Source organism: Mauremys reevesii, linkage group 5 (genome assembly GCF_016161935.1).
Source record: "Mauremys reevesii isolate NIE-2019 linkage group 5, ASM1616193v1, whole genome shotgun sequence".
NCBI classification, from domain to species: Eukaryota; Metazoa; Chordata; order Testudines; family Geoemydidae; genus Mauremys; species Mauremys reevesii.
In genome coordinates, this window is record NC_052627.1 from 107000085 (window position 1) to 107026947 (window position 26863).

The 26863-nt window shown below is 39.5% G+C and overlaps 1 protein-coding gene across 6 annotated transcripts in view; it reads right to left on the bottom strand.

Annotated features, from left to right (window-relative positions):
• SLIT2 (slit guidance ligand 2) overlaps positions 1-26863 on the bottom strand; it is a 398427-nt gene that overhangs the window by 72526 nt on the left and 299038 nt on the right. For all 6 annotated transcript variants that reach the window (XM_039541399.1, XM_039541396.1, XM_039541397.1 and 3 more), the window contains 7 exons: positions 26178-26328; positions 18461-18535; positions 13076-13219; positions 11134-11277; positions 8822-8988; positions 7796-7928; positions 1800-1868 (listed from right to left, as the gene is read on the bottom strand). In XM_039541399.1, coding sequence (XP_039397333.1) covers positions 1800-1868; positions 7796-7928; positions 8822-8988; positions 11134-11277; positions 13076-13219; positions 18461-18535; positions 26178-26328 — 883 coding nt within the window. The remainder of the gene's footprint in view (positions 1-1799; positions 1869-7795; positions 7929-8821; positions 8989-11133; positions 11278-13075; positions 13220-18460; positions 18536-26177; positions 26329-26863) is intronic.

Genomic DNA, 26863 nt, shown 5'->3' on the forward strand with positions numbered 1-26863 from the left:
ATATATGTTCATTATTCCATTTGTGTATTGTTTAATGCTGTACAGGAACTCTGTAACTCAGGAAGCAATGGAAACTTAAGCTGTAAATCATGATGCTACTGGAATGATGAGTGACCTGGGCACATTTATGGTCAGTTGACAGAGTTATCCATTTCCTGCCTATGAAGGTTAAAAACATACCTAACACGTGTCTATGAAACAAGAATACCTGAATCATCTGGATCCTTTTTAATGTATACAAGGAAAGATAGTAATTTACAGATAATCTTTAAATACCAAGAGAGATTGTCCAAAAATGTAATACATGGCTTTCTACTTTTGCAAATATCTACCCAGAATTTCAGAATATTAATGTACTAATACTGCTTATCATTTACTGAACAATTTTGCCACTTATGCTTTGCATTTGCACTCTATCAACATTATTGATTGAAATGCCAGCCTGAATGACTAGTTACAATAAATCTGATATTGTAATTTGCATTTGTTTTATGATCATTCAACATTACATATACATAAGAAGATAAGAACATAAGAATGGCCCTACTGGGTCAGACCAAGGGCCCATCTAGCCCAGTATCCTGTCTTCTGACAGGGGCCAGTGCCCAGTGCCCTAGAGGGAATGAACAGAACAGGTAATCATCAAGTGGTCCACGTCCATCCCTTGTCACTCATTCCCAGCTTCTGGCAAACAGAGGCTAGGGACACCATTCCTGCACAGTATACAGTACAGGGTTGATCATCACTACTCCAAACAATCAAACCTTCAGACACCCTCTTTGTGGGCCAACTTGATGGAGGAGGGCTTATCACTACGGCAAACAGTAACCAACATGCATGCTCTTTACAGGCCTGTATACTGCAAGGTAGGTCTCATACAACTCTTGTTGCACAAATCCACAAACACTCCATGCAGGCCTAGATTGCATACATTTGAGAATAGTGCAATTGCTGATGCTATTTGGAAATTTTGTGAAAAGGAGATGCATCTATTTTCTAAATTTGAAGAACAGACCATTTAGTCTAGAATAAGGCATACAAAAGGAGCTGGGGCATTTTCAGAATGTTACATTGATTTAGTTTGCTTTATGCAAGAAATCTGGCAGCCACTTTGTTTTCCTAACTTAATTTGTGGTTGCTCCTATGCCACAAGGTACTTCAAAACATTACAAGGTTTATCCCCAGCTGATCCACTGAATTTAATGGAACTTATGACAATTTACATGAGCTGAGGATCTGACCATACGTCTCACAGGGAAAGTAGTAGTATCTCTGTTTTACAAAGGCATCAACTGAGGCATAAAGAGCTTACTGGTTTGTTCAAAATTGCACAGTGAGTCAGCAGCAGAGCTAGGAATAAAAATGAAGTGTCCTGACTAAATTCTCTTCCCCAACCACTAGACAATCAATTGTGGCAGGCTACCCAATTGCAGAGATGTAGCATTATGTGTTTCAAATAAACTAAAAAATCTTTTCTCTGTAATTGAAATAATTTCATGCCTTTATTGAGGCTAATACTGTATGTCTATGTGACAATGTACTGAAGCTGTCATACTCTAGTGCATATTTGTGAGATTTTCACAATCTTTTCAGGTTTACTATAATTCCTGCCTATTTACTTTGCAATAAAATGTGTTGTGATCACTGGACTAAAAATATCCCATTTATAAAATGTGCCTTGGGGCTATATTTGTTAAAAGGTTGGTTACATTTTATGTTTTCCTTGTAACTGTTTCATTAAATGGAAGAGCAGCTTTTTGATCAATCCCCCCACAAAAAGATGCTCTAAAGTTACTTACATAAGTGTTAAATGTTTGTAGTTAGAAAGTTCTTTGGGAACAAGGGTAAACTGGTTTCCATCCAAATAACTACAACAGAAAAATAAAATAATGAAGTATTATTCAACTAATTAAAAGATCAATACCTTCCAGCAAGACAATAGTTACGAGTAAAGCAATAAATAAGGTTGAGATAGGTACTTTAAAAGTACATGTGAATACATAAAGTTTCAGCTTACTACTGCAGTTGCTTATAGTTTTACCTTCTTCAACATCAGGATGAGATGATGGCTGGGGAATAGATGGGATCAACTGCCTAAGAGTATGTCTACACTACGGGATTATTCCGATTTTACAGAAACTGATTTTTGGAAACAGATTGTATAAAGTCATGTGCACGCAGCCACACTAAGCACATTAATTCAGTGGTGTGCGTCCATGTAGCGAGGCTAGCGTCGACATCTGGAGCGTTGCACTGTGGGTAGTTATCCCATAGCTATCCTATAGTTCCCGCAGTCTCCCCTGCCCATTGGAATTCTGGGTTGAGATCCCAGTGCCTGATGGGGCCAAAAATTTGTCGCAGGTGTTTATGGGTAAATTTTGTCAGTCAATCCTCCCTCCGTGAAAGCAACGGCAGACAATCATTTTGCACCCTTTTCCCTGGATTGCCCGGGCAGACGCCATAGCACGGCAACCATGGAGCCCGCTCAGCCTTTTATCACTGTCACCGTATGTCTACTGGATGCTGCTGACAGACACGGTACTGCAGTGCTACATAGCAGCATCCCCTTGCCTTTGCAAGTTAGCAAAGACGGTTACCAGCCATACTGTACCATCTGCTGCTTTGCAAGTTGACAAAGATGGTTACCAGTCATACTGTACCATCTGCTGCTGTAATGGGTGCTCCTGGCCGGCCTCGGTGAGGTTGGTCGGGGGCGCCTGGACAAAAATGGGAATGACTCCCCAGGTCATTCTCTTCTTTAAGTTTTGTCTAATGAAGAGTCAGTCCTGCCTAGAATATCAGGCAAGCCTAGTAAAGAACCAGAGAGGCAAACGGCCGCTCCGGGTCACAGCCCCAGACATCTCGCAGAAATGATGAGCTGCATGCCATTCTAGGGGGTGCCTCTGCAACAACCCCACCCATTGTTTCCCTCCTCCCCCACCCCTCCTGGGCTACCGTGGCAGTTATCCCCCCATTTCTGTGATGAAGTAATAAAGAATGCATGAATAAGAAGCAACACTGACTTTATTGCCTCTGCAAGCAGAGATCAAAGGGGGTTGGGTGGGACGGCAGTTTTTTTACAGCAAAGTAGAGTGAGCCACCATTCTGCACTTGCTCAGCCTATGCTGAAAATGGGAATCTGTGATAAGCAGGATAGAAGCACAGGCAGGACTGAATCTCCATTTGTATGTTGGGGGACAGTTCTAAACAGCAGCTTAATTTTTTTATTTGCAGCAAAATGTAGAGGTCTAAGTATCTGATTGTGAGCCCTGGTAGCAAGGGGTAGGCTGGGGTAGGTGTGACCGCACGGTGCTGCTGACTGGGAGAGCAGCCTGAATCAGAAGCCTCCAGCTGGCATGATATTCCAGGCAGGACTGAATCTCCATTAGACAAAACTTAGAGAAGAGAGTGACCTGGAGTCATTCCCATTTTTGCCCCCGGCCGACCTCACCGAGGCCAGCCAGGAGTACCCACGGGACGATGATGATGGATACCAGTCCTACTGTACTGTCTGCCGTCTGTAAGGCAAGACAAGGGGATGTGTGTGTAGCGGTGCAGCACCAAGTCTGCGAGTAGCACCCAGTAGACATACGATGACATTGAAAAAAGGTGAGAAACTATTTTTTCCCCTTTGCTTTCATGGGGGGGAGGGGGGAGAGGCTGATGACATATACCCTGAACCACCCGCGACAATGTTTTTGACCCTTCAGGCTTTGGGAGCTCAGCCCAGAATTCAAATGGTTTTCAGAGAGTGCGGGAACTGTGGGATAGCTACAGTCGTCAGTCACCCCTCTCTCCATGAGCGTCCATTTGATTCTTTGGCTTTCTGGTACGCTTGTCTCAGCTCCTTAAGTTTCACACAGCAGTGTGTAGAGTCCCTGTTGTGGCCTCTGTCCATCATGACCTTGGAGATTTTTTCAAATGTTTTGGCATTTCATCTTTTGGAATGGAGTTCTGATAGAACAGATTCATCTCCCCATACAGAGATCAAATTCAGTATCTCCCGTACGGTCCATGCTGGAGCTCTTTTTTGATTGTGGGACTGCACGGTCTCCTGTGCCGATCAGCACTCCACGCTGGGCAAACAGGAAATAAAATTCAAAAGTTCACAGGGCTTTTCCTGTCTACTTGGCCAGTGCATCCGAGTTCATATTGCTGTCCAGAGTGGTCACAATGGTGCACTGTGGGATAGCTCCCGGAGGCCAATACCGTCGAATTGCGGCCACACTAACCCTAATTCGAAATGGCAATGCCGATTTCAGCGCTACTTCCTTCGTTGGGGAGGAGTACAGAAATCGATTTTAAGAGCCCTTTATATCGAAGTAAAGGGCTTCATTGTGTGGATGGGTGCAGGGTTAATTCGATTTAACGCTGCTAAATTTGAGATAAATTTGTAATGTAGACCAGGCCTAAGAGCCAGATGTATCTTGTGAAGTAAAGAGCACATCAGGCTTATACAAGTCATTTTAATGTGGTTCACTGGATTTTATGCTACTGTAAACAGAAACAGAACTTGACAGCTACATTTAGCTAAATAAACTTGTTAACAATTATAATTTCTTTCACATAATAATTGAAGATCTCCCCTATTTTAAGTTGCTTATAATGGAGGGGTATGCAATTATACTTTGTTTATTGCTTTACAGAGCATTAGAGATGATAAAATGTTGGAATTTTCATTTTGTCTGTTTGGGTCTGTGGAGATGATTAGGGAATGTGTTAGGTTTATATTATGTTAAGTATGAGCATATGGAAGGCAAAATATGTTGGTGGATGTGAAATAGTGGTTTGAAACCTAAGGACTCTGAGGGCTCATTGGGTTGCTGGGAGCCATCCCAGAATGTTGGTTTGAATGTCAGCAGTGGGAGGAGGACCACTGGAGGAGGGAGAGTGGAGACTTGCTAACTGGAACTAATTTTGGTCAGGCTGGCTGAAGTTGCCAAAAAAGGTCTCTCCAGTTTCCAGAGACTGGTCCATCAGGGATGTAGAGGTCTGGGCTGCTGAGAGGGTTGCAGTGAGACCAGACTGGGAGAATATCAGACTCCCTGGCTTATGAACAGGAAGCCAGAAGATTTTCCTGGGCTTGACAAGGACATTGGGCAGCACTTCCAGAGTTCATTCACAGACTTTAATTGTAAATAATAAATTACAAGTTTGTTAATTCAGTTTGGAGTGTAGCTGTGGTGAATAGGGATTTCTGCAGCGATCTTCGAAGAACATCTACCATACTTACCAGGGGAAGGGATCCCTGCTCCTGGTGAGGAGAGCACAAGATAAAATTTCTAAATGAGAAACTTATTGGCCACAGGTAACTGATACTGGGCTGTAGGTGACCCAACACTGTGACACTGACCTTCCTTCATTTCTCCTCTTACTAGCAAGCTATGTGTGATGGAGGAGATTATAGGTTGGCCATATGTGGTACTTTGAGGGCCTAATGGATCTAGCTGAGGGTGCACAGCAGGGTTTTTTTTTTTTTTGCAGCCTCTATCCAGGTATATGGTGTCTAGCCCATTTGTATTGCCTTCTTCCACATCCACAGACCTGTTGTTATTGGATTCTGCCAACTTTGATATTTACTTCTGATCAATTTTACACATATACATCAAAGATACTACATATATGGCAGGAATTTAATTTTTTAACACTATTAAGAGTTAAAAACAAATATTTTAAGAACTTTCTTGAAGGAGTAAGGTACTGTATATTATGATAAAATTAATGAGGTTCGAAGAAAATGTTAACAATTTATTATTTTATCTGCATCATTAAAAATAAGCTTTCACTAGTTACAAATTTTCTTCTTGGTTGCAAAAACCATTACTTGTTTGAATGAAGGAAATATTAGGACAATTACATAAATTGTCCATACATCTTAGAACGTGTATGCATTTTAATGAACAAGAAGAACTGATCAGGATGTAACTGCAAGCAGAAAACCAACTCCTCCATTTTCTTGTTTGTTTGTTTTTTTTAAATATACAGTGAGCTGCATGCACACTTTGGACAAAAACTTAGGTGCACAAAACTGCATGTAAAGGACTTATCAGTCACAAAAGGTGTTGCAGTCCATATAAATCTCTTTATATATACAATTTTACAATGTAGGTCAAATTGTAGCTATCAGGCAGCAACTTTGGTTAATTAAGGTACTTATTAAAAACACTGATAGCATAGGTGATCATTTTCTTTACTAGAATGTCAGTAAGAAATCTCACTAGTTTCTCTTTGGGAATGACAGATGTATTTGTTATGGTATCCTGTTTTTACCATCAAACTACTGATGGATGTTTTAGAAACTTCTGAATAATTGTAGTTGGAAAACAAGGAAGCTATTAAAGTGTTAAAGTGCACACTTAAGATGCCTTCCAAAGAAAATATTTACATTAATGTTTTTTAATATTAAACAGAGTGGACGGAAGATACTTCAAAGCCTTCCTGTGTGTTTAATTATTAACTGCAACTATTTGTAATAAGAGGAGATGATGAAATATTAAAAAGGTATTTATTATTGTTGAGTTTTTCTGGATGTTTCTTTAAATCTCAAAACATATAAGTTGAAGTTTCAAAGAAGTCATAACCCATTTTCTAAATTTGTTTCTGAAATTTTGCATTCTTTTGTGTATAAAATTTGGGTTGCCTCAAAATCTTTGAAGTGCATATGCATAGAGCATTGGCACATTCAAAACTCAGTAGCTGGCTATCTGCAAAACCAATCTGTACCCACAAATTATATCTATGAATAGAATTATCAATTCCTTGGGAATATAAAGACTTGAAGTTGGAAAATTAATACCCAAGATCGTAGGTACAATTTTAGAGGACATTTCTGAAAATCTGCTTTACAATATTCACAAAAGAATCTTTACTATTTTTCCATTAAACAAGCCTCCACTGGAGAACTGATTGAAATTCATTTATTAAAAATTACTCTTTTCCTTAAATATGTCACTAAAAATTCCTTAGACCATTAAAACAATTAAAATTTTAAATAGCTAATTGTCTTGATGTTATTTATGTTATTTACTTTCTGCATTTCTTCCATGTTGGACAATGAAAACTCAATGTGACATTCTCTCTGTAAGCAAAAAAATGTACCCTAAATGTGCACTCACAGATCTCTAGCTACTATATTAAGAAAAACATAGCTAATCATAAGAATGCTAGAATTTCTAGGAATACTAGAATAATTCATAATTATATGGGCCTTTTTACCATTATAAACAGGACTTTTTTGTTATTAAATTCTTTTTATTAAGATTTCCTTGGTTGATTTACAGGTCTTAGTCAGGAGCGGCGCCAGGGTTTCTGGCGCGCCCTAGGCAGAATTCGGTGGGGGGGGGGCGGCATTTTGTGTGCTCCCCACGGGGTGCGCGGGAGCTTCTGATTACGCTCCCATCGCGCCGCCCAAGAAGGACCCTCCACTGAAATGCTGCAGGTGACAGTGGCAGTCATTGAGCTGCTCAATTGCCTGCCGCTGTTTTCCGCGGCACGTCGGCAGAAGGTCCTTCTTTGGCGGCGTGACGGGAGCAGAACCAGAAGCTCCCGTGCGCCCCATGGGGAGCACACAAAATGCCGCTCCCCGAATCCTGGCGCCGTAGGCGACCGCCTAGGGTCGCCTAATGGAAGCACTGGCCCTGGTCTTAGTATCTAACAAGTGATAAAGTCTCAAACTCCAGCTGATTGATAAATGTCATTTCTTCATTTTGCCTACTTACTCTGCCTCTCATTCTTGAATCAGACAATATGACTCTGAACTTGGCATTTAAGAAAAGGAAGAACTTGTGCTACTTACAGTTCAGTTACATCTTTTGGGATGCCTTTGGGCAAAACCTTAAGACCTTTGTTGCTGCAGCGAACTACAGTATCTAGGCAAGTACATTCTGCGGGACAGCGAGACAATGGAGAGCAACTGTTGTCATCATTCCCTGGTTAGTGAAAGAAACAGATAAATAAAGCTTTGCTCTGCAGAGAGCACTTAAGAATTGGCAAGAATTGAACATACAGTTTTTAATTCCACTTAAGAGACATGAAGGTTCTGCACTGCAGTAGCTCTATGGATGGAAATAATTAAGTTATCACTTTTAACTACATTTCAAAATATGATATTTATTTAGTATAACACCGTTTTAGTATCTATGAGTCATATTCTTTAGAAAAAGCCTCATTAAAGTAAGGTCACAATTCCTAAACACGATATGATAAAGTAATATATACACCGATTTCTAAAAAAATTACAATAATTTAAAGTAAATAAAGACAGCATATTATTTATTAGGGAAAAGTTAAACATTTGAGTATCAGCAAACATACCATTAACCTTGGAATTAGAAAGACTGGGATGTAAGAGAGGCGAGTAGCAGATTTTTCAAATATTTGCAGAGAAATATAAAAAAATCAATAAGTAAGAGGAAGACTGAGCAATAGTAATATAATATTTGAATATTTAGCCTGAAAGAAAGTATTGAATTCAAGTGTCAGTGTTTGAAAACATTTTCATTTGTACAACTGTTGTTGGTCCAATTATCTCAATCTCTACTTTACCTCAAAATACCAATTTATAGTACTGCACTGTTATTTTCAAAAGGCTTGTTGACCAATGTACCTGAAAAGTTGCATGCTTTTTAATTATCTCAAATTGTGTGTGTTCTGCTTCTAGAACAGACATGATTATACAGGAGTTAAATTTGGATCACAATGAACATTTATGAAATTTAAAAAAGAGTGCCTGTAATATGGACCACCTAATCTATGGCATGTTATATGTATGAGAGATGCAGATGTACACTACTACACTACTCTGACAAGATGTATTTCTTACCATCATCACAAGTAAAATCTTGAATTGCCACATCCTGGATGGGAATCTCTTTTAGGAAGTAAGGTTTCTGACAGCGAGGGTTTCCAGTTACAATGCGTTTCTTCCTCAGCCAATCTCCCAGCCACGCCAGGTGGCAGTTACAGTTGAAAGGATTGGCCAGCAGGTTTCTGAGAACCACATGCAAACAATACATAATTTAGTTTCAATGATGTAATTTTGTTTTCATTTAAAAAAATTCAATGTGTATTTTCAAGAAGTTAAACCTAAATGAAATGCCTCAAACAATTCCATGTGCAAACCAAAGCTGAGAGCAGCAATTCAGAATTTGTACAGTGAATCTTGATATAGTTCACTTAGAAATAATTTAAACCTGTCAGAGATCTGACTTGCTGTCAAAACTACCCTGCACTGATAAAGCAGTAACTTAATATAGAGATGAAGGCTGATTACTTTATATTATTAGCTTTAACCTGATAACAGCTATTTCATTAATTTGTCATCTCAAGATTTCCATCTTTTATTTGCTCCAGAGAATAAGTTTCTCATCTAAACTGACAGCTAAGTTGATTACATGCCAGTTATAAAAATGAATTTACTTCTACAAGTCTGAGTATTTTTGGCATCTCCTCACTTCACCACAAACCTATTGACAATTCCATTATTTAGAAACATGTCATCTTTAATATGCACAAATTAGTCACTAGCTGTAAAGTGTCTCATTTTATGTGGAAAGAGGATTAAGTACTTTACTGAGCGATGCTTCCCACAGTAATTACTTCTTTGGTAACCTGACTTCCTTAAACAGGCACTATTTTTTCTTCTCTTCTCCCCCTTTTTCCTTCTTTTCTTCCCAGTGAATTAAAAAAAGATTTGAGGCAGACAACCGTTTGAAAATGTATTATTTCTAATACAGCCATTTCTTTTCACAGAAAATTGGACTGTAGATTAACGCTCCATCATACAGCAAGTCTGAATTAAGTTCCAAGGTAGGATTTAGACTATACATGAACTGCAGTTTCAAAATGTTGAACACCACAGTGTCAAGAATGCCGGTGGCCATGGGAGCCATGTCATAATGGGGCTTCCACAACCGGTCCAACCAGTGAAACCTGGCAATCATGGTGAACTACTTCTTCTAAAAACCTTGGTGCAAACAAAGGAACACAGGACCTGGAAGGGACCCTCTGGGTCACTGAGTTGAGTCCCCTGCTATTGCAGGCAATCCTGTCATATAATTTCATTCACAAATTTATCAAGCTCCATCTTAAAACTAGTTAGCTTGCCCCCTCTACTCCTTTTAGAAGGCTGCTCCAGAACTTTACTTGTCTCATGATTAGAAACCTTCTTATAATCCTCAGTCTATATTTGTTCATGCCCCTTTATACACATTTCACCCTACGGTTTACCCCCCCACTCTGTGCCCCTCTAAATATTTATAGAGAGCCATCATATCCTCTCAGTTAGTCTTTGTTTTGCAAGGCAAAACAAGCCAAGCTCTTTTAGTCTCCACTCAGATGAGAGATCCTGCATTCCCCTGATCATTGTAGTAGTCCTTCTCTGCATCTGTTCCAGTCTGAATCCATCTTTCTTGAATATGGGTGACCAGAATTGTACATAGTATTCAAGATGAGGTCTTACCAGTGCCTTGTGCAATGGCACTAATACTTCCTAACTCTACAGGAAATGCATATAAGGATCACATTTGCTGCTGCTACTACTTTTTTAAACAGAAACATCGCACTCGTGGCTTATATTCTTCCTGTGATTGACTAATACAGCCAGATCTTTCTCTGTTGTTTCCAACTGATTAACAGTTTATAGCAGAAATTCTTGTTATTAGTTCCTAAGTGAAAGCCACTGCGCTTCATACTATTAAATTTCAATCTATTTCTATTACTCTAGTCCTCTAGGTCATCCAATTCTTCCTGTATAATATTCTGATCCTCCTCTGTATTGACAATGCCTCTAAACTTTCTGTCATCAGCATATTTCATTAGCACTCTTCTACTTCTTGTGCCAAGGCCATTAATGAAAAGTATTCAATAATATCAGTCCCAAGACATTAAAGAAATTACTGTCTGCGTCAAGGAACACATTAGTAAGTGTTTAAGGACAATGCCTGTATTTATATTTGAATATGTGCTTCAAGATGGCCCAGGACACAGACTTTCTGCAACTCTGACTGTTGTATTTTTCTTTAGTGGAATATTAATGTACACTGAAAGATTATGCAGAGAAATTATAAATACAAATGTTATAAACACGTGAGTGGTTTCAAGTCCTGGATAATCTAAAAATATAATGTAACTTACAATGTAGAGAGTGAATGGAGAGTATCAAAGGCACCTGGAGCAACTGTAGTAATTTGGTTGTCATATAAGGAGAGCAAACGGACAGAACTCAGTCCTGTGAAACTATCATTGCCTATACAGCTTATGCGATTGCTCCTTAGCATTCTGAAAAAGAAAGGATTAACATTTATTACTTTAGGGAAGGTCCAATAGAACCATTTTATCTAAACATCTTTCTATGTTTTATTACACTTAGATACCATTTATTAAATTGAATCATATACTACATCTAATGTATGAAGATTTTCTTGCGCATTAATCATTTTGTATTCAATATCATTAAATATTACAAAAAATGAAGTATAATTAGATTTTATTATATATATATATATATATACATACATATATATATATATATATAGTATTATTGCAGAGCAACAGAAAAACTAAACTGAGGCATATTTTTGAAGACACCATTTATTATAATGAAAACTCACTATAATTTTAGTGTTTTAGCTATGTGAATATTGTAAAAGTTACTGAAACTCATGTGAAGATACCAGCTGAGAACTGTGACAGCTCTCTCTCTTTGCTATAAGATAACTGCTTCTACAAATTAAACATTTACATAGTTATTTGTTACAATTTTTATATATTCTGATGGCATTTCACAGCCCATATTTCCATTCATTAACACATGTAAACTAAATGGCAGAAAGCACTCTTAACTTGATCAACAAATCTCAATTAACAGAAACCAGTGTGATTCTGACACAGTGGTCCTAAAACTGTGGGGTACGCCCCCTAGGGGGGCATGGCGCAACATCCGGGAGGCACAGTGGAGCCTGGGCAACCCCATAAGTGAGGAAAGAGAGGGAGTGCCACCCAGCCCCACTCTGCCTTCAGCTCTGCTCTGGTCCCGCTCCTGGCCCCAGCCTTGGCTCCATGTCCCAGAGGTGATGGGGAGACAAATTCTATTACTAGGAAGGGGGTGCAAGAGAAAAAGTTTGGGCACCACTGTTCTAACAACAAGTAGAAAGTTTAGAATCTTAAAAACAAAAACAACCTTCCTAAAAATAGATTTCTCTAAGTAATATTATAGGATCAATGCAGTTTCAAGTTCTGCTATTCTTGTGCTTGTTTGCCAATAAACCCTAGAATTATTTTTCCTACTAGATTCATAAGAACAGCAACTAACAATGTCAAGAGTTTGAAATAAAAATAAAGCTAATTTATTTAAAATCCTAGGTACAATGTATCCAAAAATATCTGCATCCTTCTTTACTGCAGAGCCCAGAAGACCTCAGCTGTTGGCTCCGCACAGGGCTGAGCCGTTGATTAGAAAGTTTAGCGTGCAAGAGAAGCCCCAGAACAAAAACACAGTTCTGTGGCCAAGAGTTGAGGAGTTACCCAGGAAGCAGAGAAGACTAGGTAAGAATGTAATAATAACTTCAAGCTAGAGCCCATTGATTCATCATTTTTGGCTAACTGACATTAAATCATTCAAGAAAGACCCTCATCCCACATTTCAGCATCCACTGAATCTATCTTCTTCCTCTGGTGTAATTCCCAATAACAATTAGCATGGACAGAATCAAAACTTCTGTTCTTAGGATGTGGCAGTGCAGAATGCATAATTTCCATGGCTACAGAGGAGATAGTTATTTCCATCTGCTCACAAAATCAAGAGCAGCCTCAGCTGCTGCATAGTTCAGTAGGCATGTACACTTTTTGTAGACAAGCAGACACAGAAATGAATTTCAACTAGATCAGGCCCAAAGTTAATGAATTCACACTCTGAGTGGAAAAGCTTGGTGTAAAATGGAAGTAAGAGCTAGGATATGCTTCCATATCCCATAGTTTTTTCTTCAAAATGAAGGTTACAAAAAATGTAGGAATTTACTTCAAGTCTAAGAGATCTGGCACAGAATGGGAAGAAAGACACCCAATTAGTTAGACTTACAATGTTTTGAGACTTTCGAGTCCTTTAAACATCTTGTGTCGAATAGTCTCCAAACGGTTACTGGTGAGCAACAGTTCATTCACACCAGATGCTCCTTCAAATGCTCCTTCTTCAATATCTGTGATCTTGTTATTGCTCAGATTTCTATTTTACATTCATGAAAAAGAATTAAAGAAAAAAAAGTATTTTTTTAGTCTTAGGCTAATTAACTACTAAAGAAACACTGCAGACTACCGTAGCTTTAGGTTACTTTTAGTAGTTACTATGTAAAACTGGAGAATAAATTCAGAGTGTAAAATATCCAATACAGAGATTTTAATCCTGCAAAGCGAATGTCAGTACAACCTTAACAATAGAGACTGGGATTTTCAAAGGAAGTTGGGTTTTTATCTCCAACTGAAAGAATCTCAAGGTTGCTACCAGTGCCTGCATAATACAAGAAAAAGTTTTCATCAAAATTTCTAAAGATACTCAATTAAAATACATAGTATTTTAATGTTTTCATTCCTTGCAGTGTTTTGAATCCAATCAACAATGTAATGTTGGTGCCTGAGAAACAAAACTGAAACTAACTAGTTTAGTTTCAGTTTCTAAGCTGAGAGCGATACAAGTAAATAAGTAGCACAAATTATGAAAAGTAAACAAAATATTCATGATCTGTACTACACTATTACTAATTTTGAAACCAACAAGAGGTATGGTTTATGTCTCTACCTCTTGAGGAGAGCAGTTTTATTTGTCAAAGTGTTGAAATTGGACTCAAAATGAGTAGAAGTGGCTTTGTATTTTGAAAAAGTATCTAATTTCAATATTTACACATTGCTTTAAAGATTTTAGTGATACATTAGTAATACTTTATTTTGCTTTCTTCAAATAGCCATATTCCTATTTTACTTAAATTTTAGGTTAAACAACACCAAATATGTATTTATGCACAGTGTGATGTTATAATACAGTAATGACTTTTTACATTATCAAAACAACATATACAATGAAGTGATTCTAAAGTCTTATTTCTTTTACATGCTGGTATCTATGATATTTGGAAGAAAAACAAACAATTTTGATGGGTTTTGGAACATCGCTTTTATTTATTCAATTTAAGAAAACATATTAATTATTCATTACATCTAAAATACATAGTCATACCAGAATGAATCTGTATCAATATCTGACAAATGTAAAACCTAAGGCTGGTGCTTCAGCTGAGTTTTGACTACTTAGTTCTTGCATAATATTAGTTTCAAATATACCTTGCCCTTGATGGAGGATATGATTTGGTCTATGTGGTTAAATCACAGGTCTGGGAACCAAGAACTCTTTATCCCTAATCCCAGATTCACAGATGACTTGATGTGTGGTCCAGGACAACCTCCTTAGTTTCTTATTATCTGACTTTCTCCATATGTAAAGTGTGAATATTACTGTACTATTTACCTATTGTTCAAGGATTAGTTAACATTTGTAAAACTCATCAGTGAGGCAAAGTTATAACATATATATATATATATATATATATATATATATATATATATATATATATATATATATATATATATATAACATATATATATGTTATTAGTATTGACAGAACATCAACTCGATTAAATATTTAGGCCCAAGTCCTCCAGTGTGCTGACCTATGACCTTTCCCCTGCTTCCACTGCATTCGCTGCTTGCAATAATAATGATATTATTAGGGTATATGACTGATCTTGATGTGTTACTCATTAGTCTGGAACAGGCAAGGGGACAAGTAGGTGAACACAAGTAATTGGATTGTCAGGCTGGCTATATTAACAATTTGATACATAGAAATTGTTAGGAAATAATTGAGAAAGGATTGACATGACTGGTTTGTTTTAATGCTTAGGATTAATTATGGAAACCCAGAATGCCACAGATGGAATAGGCACAGGCATTGCCCTTATGATAATTGGGATATCAGAACAAATATGGTTATGTATCCATGACATCTAGATAATGTGGGGTAGAAAGCACCATGCCTAGTTTTCTTTTCTTGGGTTCTCTCGGGCTCTGAACCGGTGTCAACTGGATCTGTGGCCTTCTGAGGTTCTCTACTTGCTAATTTTCATCTATTTTTCTTCTTCATCATCTTTTATAGTCTAAATATTAAATGTGTTTATTATCCTGACACTATTGATTACACAGGCTGTTTGGCTGGATAAGTTTATGCTGTGTAGCTGTGATGGTTGTACTAGGCCTTTTGAGGCCCCCTGCTGGAGACCTTGTGGTCCTACCACACCCGGCCCCAGGAAAAGAGCAGTGAAGGTGGGTCCTGTAGGCCTGCTTAGAGAGGCTGCATAGGAGCAGCCAATCAGAGCCCAGAAGGCTCAGAAAAAAAGAGCTACAGGGCCTGAGAGGGTCAGTTACTGGCTGGGACCTGAGTGGCAAGGAAGGGTGCTCTTTTCTGGCCCCAGGAGCTTGAGAGAGAACCAGAAATTGAGTTCTGGCAGCATTTTGCTTTCTGCAAGGAGAGAGAGGACCTGAAAACTGTAACCCTAAGGTAATGGGTGAAAGGAACGAGATTCAGTGGGAAGAAGCCCAGAGAAAACACTAGCAGCTAACAGAATTAAAGGGAGTATTGTATGACTGCTGTTCATAGGGTCCCTGTGTTGGGACCCGGAGTAGTGGGAGGGCCAGGTTCCCCCACTAGCCCCTGGGGAAGTGGCCCAAGCCCCAAGAAGGGGATAAGGCTTGTTTAGAAGCCCAAGAAAAGGGCTGGAATTTAAAGGGCTCAGGGATGGGACTGAAGACCCTGGAAAGGGCAGACAGACCATCTGGTGAATTCTTGGTTACCCACCAGAAAGGAATTGAATTTGAGAGAGGACCCGGCTGGAGAGCTGGGGCAGGGAGAACTGGTGAAGACAGAGTCTCCAGGGAGAAAGCACTGGAGGCAGTACTTTATAACAGAGAAGGGGACCGGGAAGGACTTAAAAGTTAACCCAGAAGGGACTGAGAATTGAGCCCAGAGGCAGGACTGAAGACGCTAACAAAGGCACAGCATAGTCCTTGTTGGACCTTTGTTACCCAGGAAGGGGTTCATTCATGCATATTGATTGTGTGTGACTCGGCCGAAGAGTTGAACCACTGACGACCTGCCTAGCGAGTTCAACAACCTATACTGGGTACCAGGAACAGAAAAGATTGCAGTGCTACACACAGCCAACAGGAGGCACTGCTGAGAGATGAGTGCTCCATCACAGTAATGTTGATTACATAGTTATTTGGTTTCTTTGTAAGGTTATAATTGAATCTATACAACTTTACTGCCAATCATTTCAATCCCAGAGAGAGAGGGGATTTTTTAGGAAATCTTATAGGTAGCCCATTTTGGTAAAGAACCTGTGATTGATTATTAATAATAAACATTGTATGATAAATCAGTTGTGTTATTACTTTTAAGGGTTACAAGTTACATCTGTACAGGCAAACCCCTGAGCTTGTGCAAAGCTCCATGCAGGCACAGGGATCCTCTGCCTACATGGCTGACGTTGCAGATTTGGGGTTTTTTATTAAACATAATTAACTTATCTGCACCTTATTCAGTTAGCTGCAATACTTTTTAACATGTGAGATTTGTATTTGAAACTTACAGAACAGTATTAATAGCAATGCTAACTTTATGCTACATTTTCCTGTTTACTCTAGCCTCTTTTTAATGGTCCCAAATTCAAAGCCACTCTGGGTTAAATTAGATAGCCACATTAAGATAGTGATTAAAATTCTCCATTTTTGCCTCAAAACACTCGATCCTAGAAATCAACATTTAAATTTAGATCACCTGAATCCTTTGCTGCATTCCGTTTCACAGCATGAAAAACATAAAATCATTTAATGTATATTCTTTCATGTATGTTTTCTTGAGTATGAGACACTATCACTTTTGCTAACTTTGCATATTTGATTTCTTTAAAGAAATGTAGTGCTTGTGAAAAGGCTAGATTGGCAGCCTTGTAGAATGAAGACCTGTTCATCCACAGGATAGGAACAGCAGAGGAAATAGCAGTGCCAACATCCCTACTCTGGCTTAACAACGGGTATGTCTACACTGCAGTAGAGGTGTGATTGCAGTACTTGAAGACATGCCCGAGCTAGATTTAATCTAGCTAGGTGGAGGACCAACAGCATGAAGCCACAACAGTACAGACTCCAACATAGGCTGTACCAGCCCTCCTGACACCCTGTGTACAAAGTCCATGCTGTTGTAGCTTTGCTTATATTGGCACTCAAGCTAGCTAGATTAAAGCTAGCTTGGGTATGTCTACACATGCTTCAATCAAACCTTCAACTGCAGTATAGACTTGTCCTAAATGACTCAACTGTGACCTAGAGTGACAAAGTAGGGGTGAGTGAGTAGTTAGAATAGGCATGGCATTTGATCTTTGGTCTCTCTGAATATGCTACATGAATACTGATAAGTACCACCAGTGATGGTGGTTTTCATGGGTTGGTGGATACCCTCCCACTAGCAACTGGAATGTGGATATCAACTCATTTCACATAAAGCTACTGAACAATCCTCAAACTGTGATAATTTTTGGCCATTGCTAACCTAGATTGGCTCCTTTTTTACCATCACATGTAACAGTCATTTTATTCCTCTCTTTATATAAAAATGAACAGTGGATCATTTTTCATGAATTTGCTAGGATTGTATTCCCTTTCCTTGGTACTTATGTTTGCAGTTTGCAGGAAACATTAATAAAAAGACTGAACACTAAATATACACTACAAGAAAGTGACATGTCCTCTTTACTCTCTGACAAGTATTTCTGTCCTTCACTTCAAAAGACACTTCATAGTGTGTGTGTGTGGGGCGGGGGGGGGGGGGGTTGTCTTTTTTTTTAAAATGACTTATGAAACTGGTGAACATCTAAACTTCTCTTGGAATATGAATTGAGGACTTTAATTCACACGGATGAGCTATCTAGCCATTTTCCCAATCATTTAGTTTTGATATTTTTCCCTAATGATAGTTTGATAAAGCAAAAAGTCAAAGGCATGTCCTGAATGTGCTGAAAGAGGCAGAATAGCATGGCTAGAGAGTAATAGAGGAAGTTACAAAAGATTACTGGAACTGTTTTTGAACTGCTTAGGTTGCCAGATCCCTGCTTTGGTTGAATAACAGACCAGCTGGCTGAACACTAAACTAAAGGTGTCAAAGTTGTACAGCATGAGAAGTTGCAACTGGCTGTGCCTAGCTCCGTAGAAAAGAGCTGCCAACTTTGATCTAACTCAATGATTAGGCCAAACCCAAAGTCCACCTCTTGATTTCTGAATCGAATACACTGAATCTCTCACATGTGAACTAATAAAGTTTATAGAAAAGTACAGAACAGATATCAGTGAAGATAAACTTACATTTTACGCAGCTGAGGAAGCTTCTTAAAGATCCCAGTCGCCTCTAACACTGTGAATTCATTGTTATTTAGTCTCCTGGAGAAAACAGCAAAAATACGGTCACAAAATTATTCCAGCACCAACATTGCTTGACAGACTATTTTCTAGATTAGATTTTTTTTTTTTCATAATATCTTAACTAAAATATCTGCAGTACTCAGGTAAGATTTCAATATATGCTGCCATTTCTAATTCTGTAGTCCCTATGTACACAAATCCACCATTAATTTCAATTAGAGTTAAGAATGCACAGGGCTCCAGGATCAAGAACAGAATGTAAATATTATAAATACAAAATCAGAAGGGAAATATAAAATGTGTTAATTTAGATCCACTCTCTTTTTACTGATAAATAAAAATGCATAATAAACTAACATAAAAATCCATTGCGGGAATGTGATGTTAGCATACCTTCTACCCTAATCTAGCTTCTGGGACAGGGCAATACAACTATGTTGTTACCCTCTCTCCTCTTGCTACTGGGATAGGGAGCAATTGGCAGAACATGGAAAGAGCTAGTTGCTGGCAATAGTCAATTAGGGAACAAACAGGAGCAGCCTCATGACCCCATGAAGGTGCCATTTGTCACATCTATAAACTTTGTTTTTGCAAGAGACTTTCAAGGTCCAGGACTTAAGGGGTGCTCATCTCTCTCCTTCACGCAGATGGGGGAGACTGCTCCACTGTTGAAATTTTATTCCTCTCAGGGACAACACATCACAAATATTCCAGGGATGATCCAATAGCAACTTGTAAATAAAAATCTTTAAGAAGTATATACAAACAACTGAAAATTGGTCCAGTGTTCATTACAGGATATTGGGTGGAATCTGATAGACATCTGAAGATTCTCTCAGAAATATCATTTACAAGGATGAAATTATTCTTTTATGCTTCCAGTCTGTTGACTGGGAATAAAGGGCTCTACAACACAGCAGTGTTCTTAAGCCCTAGGGTAGGCCCATGATTGCTAGCTGGAGTCAACATGTTCAGCCATAGACCACTTACCTCAGGTCATTCCATCTATTGTCCGTGTCTGAGAAATGGCCAAAAGCTACTCTGTGGTGCTTCAGGAAGGTAGGTAATGAGCACCAGATGGTTGCTTGAAAAATCTTAAAACAATGATTCTCTGGTGCAGAAACCAAAGCTCCTTTAGCAGAGTGAGGCCTGAGCCCTGAGAGGCTGTTAACTTGGGCCAACTTTTATATTTCAATATGGTATGCATTGATTCATACAGCTAATATACCAAAAGGCCATTTTCCTTTCTTAGGCTTCTTTAAAAGAAAAAAAAATTCCAGAACCCTAATCTCTTTAGTTTTAGGGTGCTAATGTTTTAATCTCCTTACCCCATTTAAGGATGGAGTCTAATTACCTTTTGTTTAGAGATTTGGGACTAGGACCAAACCAGAGGAGATGAATGCCTTGATCACTATAGAACTCTGAATCTGACGTGGGTCTAAACTTGGAAACACTTCTCAGGGTGATCTTGTTGGGAAAAAAGGTGAGAAAAGGAAAATGGCGAGAAAGCTGCTAGTTCACCCACCCTTCTAGCTGAGGTTATAGCTACCACTTTAAGTGATAGCCAGAAGACAAGCATTGAATTTATCAATTTGAAGTGCTGGTAGCCCAGTCTTTTCAACAATTGATTGAAATACTACATAAACTTGAACCGGGAAAGGGAACAATTGTTTTGGACAGATGTAGAATATTTTCCAACCAACCAGAAGCACATAGGCCATGTATTTCAAGAGGCACAAAGTGCCCACAAATTCAAATGAAGTAAATGAGAGATGGAAAATCTGGTACATATTGACCAATGAGTGTGACTACACTGAGTAACCTTTAAGGTGACCTTTGATAGGATGGAATGGGGTTTTGGATTCTATCCCTTTTTTCTACATCAATATACACGTTTATCAAGGACACGCAGCATCTCCTGGAAGAGCTCCTTTCCTACATGTTAACACACTATCTAACATTGCAACACAAGCCTTCTCTAATGCCAGCCATTCAAGTATCAGGAGAAGCCTGTGAGGGGAAATGTGGGGATCAGGCCCAGCCCCAAGAAGAAAGGGAAGGGTCTCTCTAGGACACAATATGCATTTTCTGGAGCATCCTTTGTCATACAGATGAGACTCAGCTGTAGTAAACCCAAAAAGCGACAGACCCGGGGATACACAGGCCTTGTAGTTCTCCTTGGCTCTAGCTTGTAGACATGTGGTGATGTTCACGAGGTAAGCTCTCCCACTGGAAGCCTGAATATCCAGGATAACCAGGAAATAGTTACCATGGAAAGGGGAAGAGGAAAGGTTCACAGACATCAAGAGGGATTTTCCTGCCAGGCTCCTTTGAGCAAATCTGACATTGAAGTAGCTGTTAGCAGGAACTGCTGCTTGACATGGAACTGAACTCAGATTTTCAGTCTGCTTGTCAAATAACTGTAAACTAGACTTCTTCATGAAGAAGCTGATTGAATCTTGATAAGATATTTGGTGGCCTCCAAAATCAGGGGCCAGTGCTCTTAGCTGAAGCAATGTTAGAATCACCAACCACCAGGTTGCCTAGCTCTGACGTAGTGCTTTTCATCATTAGATCTCAAAGTGCTTTATAAAAGACATAAATAGGAAGTTGTTATTAAGTATCATGGTCAGAGCTTCATGTTAGGGAATGATTTTAAGATTTTTCTTTCTATTTTGAAGTTTCTTGGTAGTTGGTAGGTTATTCCATGTATTCCTGTATGAAGGATAAGGAAGATGGGATGAAGTGCTGGATCCTCCTTGTTGCAAGCTGAGGCTCATGCAGCATCATTGCTTTCAGTGCTGCATGTGTGACGATATAATGCACACTACCATCCATAAGGTCAAGTCCTCAGTGGATCTGCAAGGAAGCAAGACACATGGACTGAAGGGTTGGAACCTGTATGGCTGTGGATCACATGGAATGTATATGGTTGGAATTGAAGAACTCATCTAGCGAACAGCTTAGATTTTGAATTGTTAAATATTTGTTCAAGAGGTTTGTTTTCTGTGATCATCATATTCCAAACACATAGCTCCAAGTCACAATGAGACCTTCTTTCTCTATTTTTCCATTGGTGTCAGTGTTCTTCTGGCAATGGCAATTATGCTGGCAGTGTTTGTCACTGAATCATTGTGTGCTGGTGATGCCACCATCAAGTGTTTGTTTGCTTGAAAGTAGGATATTATAGCGAAATACAGTAAAAAGGATTTATAGAACTGGTATTTTGTTCCATTTAGAGTGAGGTTCTTCTACAGGAGTGTCTTGAATACTGATTTCAGTTATTTTTCAAGGGCCTTATGAGTTATCCCACATGTCAGAAAGTAATCAGCAAAGTATCTTACTTCCAGGATGCCTTATAGAGCTTGTAGGATTGTGTTCCAGAGCACTTCAGTAGCAAAACATATACTGCATGACCATCTCCTGTGTCCTTATTTTCTAACAGACTTTGGGAACAAATAGCAGAAGAGGAAATGATTGTAGCAAGGCTTAGTTCACTTGACAAAGTGATTCATTACCCACAATTATGTCTTTATCCTGGCTATATTATTCATGTGTGTTGCAAACAGGTCCGTGGCTGGTCCTGAACTAATCTGGAGAAATATTTTCTTGATAAAATCCTAAGTGCTGAGACAGTTCAACACTCCAAGTACATGAGTGGCCCAGATAGCAAGTGGGAGAAATTCTGCCCAAGAGAACATCTTTCTCATCTCCTTGGCTAGGGACCTGCTTCTTGTTCCCCACTGCTTGTTAATTAGCTATAACTGCAGATATTGTGTCTTAGTGTATGTCCGCACTGCAATAAAAGACCCACAGCACAGCCGCAGCTGACCCAGGGCAGCTGAATTGACTCATGGGGCTAAAAAATGCAATGTAGATGCTTGGGTTGGAGCCTTAACTTTGAAACCCTGCAAGGGGGGTGGATCTTAGAGCCAGGGTTCCAGCCCAAGCCCAAACATCTACCCTGAAATCTTTACCCCACACCCAAGCCCTGCGAACCTAAGTCAACAGACCTGGGCTCTGAGTTTCAGTGTCGTGAGTTTTTTTTATTGCAATGTAGCCATACCCTTAAGGGCTAGAGGCCTGGAGCCAGCCAACCCTGAACACCTGAGCAGGAATCACCTGATTCTCCTCTAAGAGCAGCAGGAAGCTGCAGAGTTTTTTCAGGGAGTTCTCAGGAAGAACGGAAGTGAGTACAGAGGCTGCTGGGAGTGAGTAGGCTCCAGCAGAGAAATCTGAAACCTGGCTAGTGAGACAACAGGCAGGGAAGGCCTGGGAGAATGCATGGACTGGAAAACTTTATTTTGAATGTTTGTTAGTTTAATAAAGCAGGAACCCCTGACTGGGGCCTGGAAGCCAAAGCCAGAAGGCTGAGCTCCAGCTAGCAAGGACTGGGAGTAGCCAGCCAGGAAGACCCTGACACCAAGGAAGTTTGGAGCTGTGCCAGCTTAATGCTGCAGGGAAGACTTTTGTGTTTATCTTTTTTTAACTTTATCCTATTAAAGGATTTGTAAAAAGCCTCTTTTTAAGTTTGAGTAACCAAGAGGGGAAATTGAGGTGAGGGACTGCTTATAGGACATCACTCAGACCTGCAATTTGGGCATCATCTTCAATTCAGCCCTCTCTTAATGCACATATCCAGACTATATCCAAGTCTTCTTGTTAAAACATTTCAAGGATTTAGCCTTATTGGTCTGTACAGACTGCTAGGACTCTTGTTCGGGCCTTCATCACCTCATGCCTTAACTACTATAATCTCATCTTGACATCAGTTACATTGCACCTCCTCAAATCCATTCAAAATGCTGCTGCTAGCACCACCTTTCTGGCTTGTGATTCTGACTATATTACTCCCCTCCTTGCTTCTCTCCACTGGCCTCGTTCTTCCACTGCAACAAACATAAGCTCCTTCTCTTTACCTTTAAGCCCATTCACCATTTAGTCCACCCTATCTGCCAGGTCTACTAGCACATCAAGGCATCAACTCATAAGAACAGCCAGACTGGAGCAGACCAATTGTCCATGTAGCCTAATATCCTGTCTTAGAATCCATCATTTTGTATAGTTGTGATTATGTTTTCCAACGTGCATTACTTTGAACTTAACAACACTGAACTTCATCTGCCATTTTGTTGGCCAGTCACCCAGTTTAGTGAGATCTCTTTGTAACTCTTTGCAGTCAACTTTGGATTTAACTATCTTGCGTAATCTTGGATCATCTGTAAACTTTGCCATCTCACTGTTTACCCCATTTTCCAGATCATTTATGAACATGTTGAACAGCAGTGGTCCCAGTGAAGATCCTTGGGGGACCTTTGCTGGGGCACTGCTACAGACTAGAGACCAAGTGGATAGGCAGCAGTTCTGCAGAAAAGGACCTGAAGGTTACTGTGAATGAGAAGCTGGATATGAGTTAACAGTGTGTCCTTGTTGCCAAGAAGGCTAATGGCATTTTGGGGTGTATAAGTACGAGCATTGCCAGCAGATCGAGGGACGTGATCATTCCCCTCTATTTGGCATTGGTGAGCCTCATCTGGAGTACTGTGTCCAGTTTTGGGCCCCACACTACAAGCAGGATGTGGAAAAATTGAAAAGAGTCCAGCGGAGGGCAACAAAAATGATTAAGGGGTCGAGCACATGACTTATGAGGAGAGGCTGAGGGAACTGGGATTATTTAGTCTGCAGAAGAGAAGAATGAGGGGGGATTTAATAGCTGCTTTCAACTACCTGAAAGGGAATTCCAAAGAGGATGGATCTAGACTGTTCTCAGTGGTACCAGATGACAGAACAAGGAGTAATGGTCTCAAGTTGCAGTGGGGGAGGTTAGGCTGGATATTAGGGAAAAATAATTCACTAGGAGGGTGGTGCAACACTGGAATGGGTTATCTAGGGAGGTGAATCTCCTTCCTTAAAGGTTTTTAAGGTCAGGCTTGACAAAGCCTGGCTGGGATGATTTAGTTGGGGATTTGTCCTGCTTTGAGCAGGGGGTTGGACTAGATGACCTCCTGAGGTCCCGTCTATGATTTACCACTTTCCATTGTGAAAACTGACCATTTATTTCCTACCTTTTATTTCATATCTTATAACCAGTTACTGATCCATGAGAAGACCTTCCTGCTCATCCCCTGACTGCACTTACTTTGCTTAAGAGCCTTTTGTGTGTGACCTTGTCAAAAGCTTTCTTAAAGTCCAAGTACACTATATCTATGGGATCACACTTCTACACATGCTTACTTGCACCCTCAAAGTATTCTAACAGATTAGTGAGTCGTGTGTGTTGACTCATGTATTCATCTGATAATTCTGGTCTTTATTACAGTTTCAACTAATTTGCCTGATACTGAAGTTAGGCTTACTGGCTTGTAATTGCCAGAATTTCCTCTGGAGAGCTATTTAAAAATTGATGTTACATTAGATTTCCTTCAGTCATCTGGTATAGAGGCTAATTTAAGTGGTAGGTTACATACTAGTTAGTAGTTCTTCAATTTCATATCTGAGTTCCTTCAGAACTCTTGGTGAATACCATCTGGTTCTGGTTTATCAATTTGTTCTACAACTTCCTCTACTGACACCTTAATCTGGGACAGTTCCTCAGTTTGGCATCCAAAAAGAATGGTTCAGGTGTGGGTATCTCCCTCACATCCTCAGCAGTGAAGACTGATGCAAAGAATTCATTTAGCTTCTCTGCAATGGCCTTATCCTCCTTTAGTGCTCCTTTAGCACCTTGATTGTCCAGTGGCCCCACTGATTGTTTGACTGGCTTTCCACTTCTGATGTAATTAAAAATATTTTGGTGTTAGTTTTTGTGTCTGTTGCTAGTTGCTCTTCATATTCTTTTTTTTTTTTGGCCTGCCTAAAATACTTTTACAGTTTACTTGTCAGAATTATGCTCCTTACCTCACTCTGTCAATAATGGTCATTCGCCTGTTTGCTTAATTCTGAAGCACTTCTGCACTTCCATCCATACTGCCCCCTATGCATGGGACGAACCCATAAAACTGTCTGAATTTAATCTCCCTTTAAATTCCTCTTTGAAACCTACCTCTGCTGTAATGCCTACAAATCACTTCCATCTGGTACTGGTTAGGTAAGCACCAAGCTGTGACTTCTCTTCTTCTGCTCTACTCTGTTTTATTTTTCTCTCATCCTCACAACCCAGTCCTTTCCTGTTTGTTTCATCCACCACTTGTTTCCTGTCTGACATGTACACTGTGAACAATCTGGGGCAGAAACTGTCTTCTTTGTTACATGTCTGTACATCACCGAGCATAATGTGGTCCTGCTTTTTGATTGGGTCATCGATTTGCTACTTTTATATAAATAAAAAATACCCCCCCACACACACACAATAAAAAAATAAAATAAACAGCAGATAATCATGGAGTGGAAACATGGCATGGTACAGCAGTTACCTTATTACTTTTTGTTAGTTTAGGTATTCTGTTTTGCTTTTGATGAACTATAACACTTCAATGGGTCGAGTGTTAGCAAAAATGCTTTAAATTCAGTTATAACATTGTTCAGTATTCAAAACAATGCGGAGGGGAGTAGTCTGAGTTTCTTTTATTCCCTCTTTCTTTTAAGCTGTGTTGACTTTTCATACCAAAATTTTAGCTGTACTCCCATTGGCGAGCAGCACATTATTGCGGGTTGAACTTACAACTCTGCTGTGTACTGGGGGACGTGTTCAGGAATTTTGTTGAGCTTCTGATTGGAGCAGTCCACTGTGGTTCCTTCACAGCGGCATTTTTCAGGGCAAGCCAGATCTGCAAAGCAGTCTCCACTTAGTTTTGATCTGTAATCTTCGGTGCCTGTGGAAGAGTCAAGGCAAATACAGACACTGAGTCCATAGAGTATGAGATTCATTTCTCATGAGAAAATTAAAATGACAGCTCTGCAATGCAGAGGATAGGTGAATAACTTGAGAAACGTTTGGTAAACTTTGTGCTACTAAACAGACATTAAGGCTTCAAGAGAGGGTTAAAATACAGGGGCTTGAGATATGCTGGAAAAATTTGTGACCAAGTTCATATGATGGGAGAACACTGAAAACTTAAGCTTTTCACAGCTGTACTTTCTGCTGATTGTGCTGTCAGCCAATCTTGCCTGGTTTCCATCTAATTACACAAATGCCACTGATTATTACACAATTTATTTTTCTCTCTGTGTGTCAAGATTCAATAGATTCTTGTATGCCATTTCTTTTTTCTCGTTACTCTTTTTGTTGTTCACTGGACTTCATTAACCTTCTATAGTCATTTCTTTTACAGTCCCCAATCCTCCACATAATCTCAAATACATAAGATTCAAAGCCCTATTTTCTCCTTTAATTTAAAAAATGTATAA